General features: G+C 43.7%; 1 protein-coding gene across 1 annotated transcript in view; it reads right to left on the minus strand.

Moving 5' to 3' along the window:
* Positions 1-1156: 1156 nt before the first annotated feature.
* cdh17 (cadherin 17, LI cadherin (liver-intestine)) overlaps positions 1157-5038 on the minus strand; it is a 12981-nt gene continuing 9099 nt past the window's right edge. The window contains exons 15-19 of the mRNA XM_077012695.1: positions 4614-4744; positions 4007-4231; positions 3465-3575; positions 3049-3165; positions 1157-2095 (exon numbers count right to left, since the gene is read on the minus strand). Coding sequence (XP_076868810.1) covers positions 1995-2095; positions 3049-3165; positions 3465-3575; positions 4007-4231; positions 4614-4744 — 685 coding nt within the window. The 3' untranslated portion in view covers positions 1157-1994. The remainder of the gene's footprint in view (positions 2096-3048; positions 3166-3464; positions 3576-4006; positions 4232-4613; positions 4745-5038) is intronic.

The following is a 5038-nucleotide window of genomic DNA, read 5'->3' on the forward strand; positions in this document are numbered from 1 at the left end:
CCCTATTAAAATATATATATATATATATATGATTTCTGTGTAGCTATCTCTAGCTACTTTTAAGAACCAATACAATCAAGCAAATACAACCAAATACAATCAAGTTTCAAAGAAAGAGAGAGGTCGTTCGTTCAGTCAGTTCTCCAAGAAGTCGCATTATCATCCATTATGGTTACGCATAATGACGTGACATGAGTAAGGTTAAAATATACAAAGCGCGTGGTGGTCGTTGCTATGCGCGTGTAAAGAAACAAACGCCAACTGGGCAATGGAGAGATTTAATCCTGTATCTTAGCGCTGTTTATATCTGTTGGTCATCTGGCCATGGCTGCAAACGTCGGACGAGGCAAGCAATGGTTCAAATTATGAGGGCTGAACTCGCTGTTCCACAGCTCCGATGCGCGCCAAAGACTTGTGTATTATTGTCAGGAATCATGTGAAAATTCGGATAAAAAAAGAAAACAGTACTTCAGTACAGTCAGCGAGGTAAAATACCTTTGGTCTAAAATATTTTTAAAGCGTTAAGCATTAAACACAAACATTCAATAAGTACCGCTATTTATTAAATTTTCTTCTTATGTTTGAGTTAGAAAACTTCCACTTTATCCACTTTTCCACACCCCCTCACTCCTGCGCGCCTGCATGTTTGTGTGAACATGTTTTGGAACGTGTTGCCAAGAAACGACTGAAGGTGTCAGTCTGTGTTAAAAGGCGTGATTAAAGTTCATGGCTTTTGTTTCCCTCTTTTATTGCTTGGAATCTTTGTATTTTGATCTCTTTATCAAAGCTGATATGTGCCCACACATGTAGCTAACCACAGCAATTGACCCTGAAGTGCTTTTTAAACCTTTATTCTTACCAAGAATAACCCCACGTTGCCACAGCTGCGGAGGGACAGATGGGATGCCATGGGTTTCGACCTGTCAGGGTTACAGTGCCTTTCTGCACTACGAGGACACACAACATACTCCCACCATGCAAATGCATCCGCAGCTTTATCTAATCCTATTATTACACATGAGAACTTCCAGTAATCTGTTTAGATCTCTAGATTTAGAACTAGATCTCCACCCATGAAGTACTGTGCTTTGTAAGATTAATGACAATAGTTGTATTTTATGTTAACAAAGCATAATATCAATACAATATTCACCCACTAGGTCAAAATGGATGTTTATTAACAGAATAATACATGTTAATGTTGGCTTTCCATTCTGGATTAGCAGTTGTACCGTGCACTAGGGAACCCTTGACAAAAAGACAAGCTTTGCTTTTAAATGATTATAGATTATGAGAATAAATATAAAGAACTTATCACACATTACAGTATTTCTCACTAGTTCCATCCACAACAACAGTGCACGACTCCTTGTGGCCCTGCAAATGTGCACCAATCACACTCACTCTGAAAATGATCAAACTAAATCAGCAGCAGCACAGGCCTCCTGGGGGGGGCGGGGGAAGGGGCGGGGTTTAGACAAAAGGGGCGGGATTTGAAGAGGAGACGTGCAGGGGAAATGTACTAAGATATGATTTGATGGAGATCACGTGGAACGTTATTGAGTATGCCTGACCATATTGGCTCGTTTGCATTTCATTTTTTCCCCCAAGCATTTGTTCTGCCTAAACAAGTGAAGAGAGCTGAGTGAAGTTGTCTGAGACTTTACACAGTGGAGGACATTATGACATTGTCAGCTTAATGCAGCCTTTGCTTTACCCTATAAGAATTAATTTATAAAGGGCCTAACAATCATCGGGATCAAATGTGCTTTGACAAAACTACTTCAGTCACAGTGGGCATTCCCTGAGACAGAACGAGTGAACAAAACACCACACCCTGAGACCATTTGACAGTAAAAAACGCACGGAAGCACGAGTAGCGTTAAAGGGGCGGCCTCCTCCATGAACAGTGCAGGAGAGGGAACTTGGGAGAGCAGGACGGAGGCAGAGTGGGCGCCAACGCGAGGGAATAAGTCCACGAGTGTGACCGTGGTCTAGGTGTGGTGTGACAGCATGACGCTGGCCTCGCCGTCCGCCGTCTCCTTGCTCTTCTTCTCCTTCTTGGTGCGGTACACCACAACAATCAGGAACACGACTGCAACGCATTGAAATATATCAGTTACAACGTGTGCCTGAGCAGTGGAGAAATTGTAAGCTTGCCGAAGGTACGTTTTACATCCATGGAAGGTTCATAGAGCAGTTTGTAGGGGTCTGTACGAGACTGGGCAGTAGAACTGTACTTGAAGCATACAGAGACAAAACAGACAAAGTTTTATCTGGTACATAGTGTTTGCAACTGCGTGTACACAGCCAGGGTGCGAATTATACAATGATAATTGGGGGGGTCAAGTTTTTTTCAGGGTGTAAATGAAAAGCAGTACAGCGCAAGCGCGTGCTTCAGTAAACTGAAGTCTTACCATCCTTACAGTGTCTTGCTTTCTTACTGTAATGTCTACAGCACGTAAATGATCAATTTTATCATTTCTGTTTATGCTGTGCAGAAATCACAAACGGTCCATATAAAACAGAATCCATTTGAATATGCTGTTCCACGTTAAAATAGTATGCCGCAACATCATTTAAGGTGGAATGGTAAATTATCAGCATTTAAGGTGCGATAGCAAATTCATAATATATATGTAAGGAAAAGTGGGTTTAAAGTGCATATTTAAAGCTAGCTAGTTTAATATATACTACTCTACTTACAGGTAATGCTGTATGGGGAGCAGCTTGTAGTCACTAATCAAGCCACCTGACCGATAATGAGTCAGGCAGGCAAACGCGAATGGCTATTAACACGGAATGGTATGATCCACTTTAGGGATGCTTGAAATCGTATCAGAAAATTCTTCCAGCCATAGACACTGCATTTTTTGTAGTATTTAACATTATATGTGAGAAGTACATTTAAATGTTTTGACCCCCCCCAAATTATTGGTTTTGCCCCTTTAGGGGGGTTGATGCCTTAAACGGGGGGGTCTGACCCCCCAATCCCCCCCGTAATTCGAACCCTGTACACAGCGCAGTTTTGAATGTGTTACATCTTACCGATAAATCCAACGACTCCTCCCAGGATGGCGATGGTAGTGGATACGCTAAACTTCCCGGCATGAGTCTTTGGCTCCATGTAACAGTATCCCAATTCAGTACAGTTACATACCCGCACTGAGAGAGGGCGACAAGAGAGAGTGAGGGTTGAGAGAGGCATGGGTGGGAAGAGAGAGAGAGAGAGAGAGAGAGCCAGCAAGGTGAGAGGTGAGAGGAAAGGACAGGCAGAAACAGAGAGAGAGAGAGATGTAGAAATGAGACAGGGAAAAACAGAGAGAGAGAGAGAGAGGTGGAGAGGTGAGACCAGAACAGAGAGTAGGGGATGAAATCCCAACACTCACACAGACACAGACATGTAGAATATAGTCTGAGGGAAACACACCAAACACAGGCAGTAATAAACACACTCCCTTTACCCTCGATCTTCTGAGTGACACCCATGCCTGCGTTGTCCTTGATGTTGATGGGGACACTAAAGGTCTGGTCACTGGAGGGTTTCTTCTTTAGAGAAAGCTTTGCTGAGGTACCTACAACATGCCAAACAACATTATTTTCAATTCCTCAGGTCCTGTCTGACAGCCCTGACCAGGCCTTCCTTTAGTTATTAGTTAGTTATGGTATGTCTAGTTATTAACATACCATCTACTTGGCACGCAGGACAAAGTCTACAGCAATTTTTTTTCTTTTTCTTTTCTGAAAGATCGTCTAAACCACCAACATTAAACTTAACGTTTCTATAGCTATGACTGACGATTTCTTGATTCTCTTTCTTGATGATTTACAAACTCACACAAGGATGTCGACGATGCTTGCCAATTTCCCGACCAATGCACAGCCAAAATTTATGCTACTATGATCACCTGATGTGATATTTTGACCATAGTGAAACGGCATGAATGTCAGTGGCATGATAACTCGTTAAGCTAGTCTCAGCTAGCTGCGCTAAAAGCCTGCTCACCGTCCACTGGTGTGATCTCCCAGTTGGGGGACTTGCGCCCTGCATACACAGTGAACGTGAAGGGCTCTGCGAAGGGCGGCGCGTCGGCGTCCACGGCTGTCAACAACAGAGGCTCGGGTTTCTTCACACAAATGAAGCCCTGGGACTGCTGAAGCTTGGGGATGTTATCGTTCACGTCCATCAGACGGATGGACACCTCCTTCTCAATCGCCTGGTTCTGACCCTCTGACAGGGAAGCAGACATTTACTGATTAAATTCATGGAAAGAGAGTATCATGTAATCAACGTCAAGTATAACACTGCTTTGACACAACAGTAAAGCTGTTATTACTTATCAGGTGGTCATTGGAATGAGCATGGCTTGAAAACATTCCAGTTAAATATATTGTGAAGTTAGAACTATTCGATAGTCGATAGAATTATTTTAGAATATCTAGGAATCTGCAATTTAAAAAAAATCAGCAGGCCAGTCTGACAGTGACTCAGTGGTCATGTGTTGTTTGGCATGGGTCGTTTAAGGTCATCACAGAGCAAAAGTGAACGACCTGTCCTCTGGCAGAAACAGTCAATGTGCCATGGCATTCTCGTTAGCGCTGATCATTAGCACCTGTCTCATAGGCAATGATCCGGACGGTAAGCGTCTCCACCAGCTCCCTGTCCAGGGTTCCTTTGGTCTTCAGTTCCCCTGAATCAGCATCCAGCTGGAGCCAGTCCTGCTCATCTCCCTCCAGCTTAAACCTGGCACACGGTGCAGACAAACACAGGACAGCTGAGCCATAACACACACGTGCTCAGTACTGAACGAAGTAACGCCGCTTAATGTGTGTTTATTGCCGAAGAGTAAACAATTGGTGTCACCTCAACTCTGTGTTCACTACTGAAAATGGTAGCGTGACCTAAACTGTGTGTTCAGTACTGAAAGAGTCAGTGTCACCACTGACCACTCGGGGTGTATATATTGATTGGTGGTGGTGGTGCTGGTGGTCGTGGTAGTGGTGGTGTGTGAGGGTGGTGCTGGTGGTGGTGGTGCTG

Source organism: Brachyhypopomus gauderio, chromosome 7 (assembly GCF_052324685.1).
Source record: "Brachyhypopomus gauderio isolate BG-103 chromosome 7, BGAUD_0.2, whole genome shotgun sequence".
Classification (NCBI taxonomy): Eukaryota; Metazoa; Chordata; class Actinopteri; order Gymnotiformes; family Hypopomidae; genus Brachyhypopomus; species Brachyhypopomus gauderio.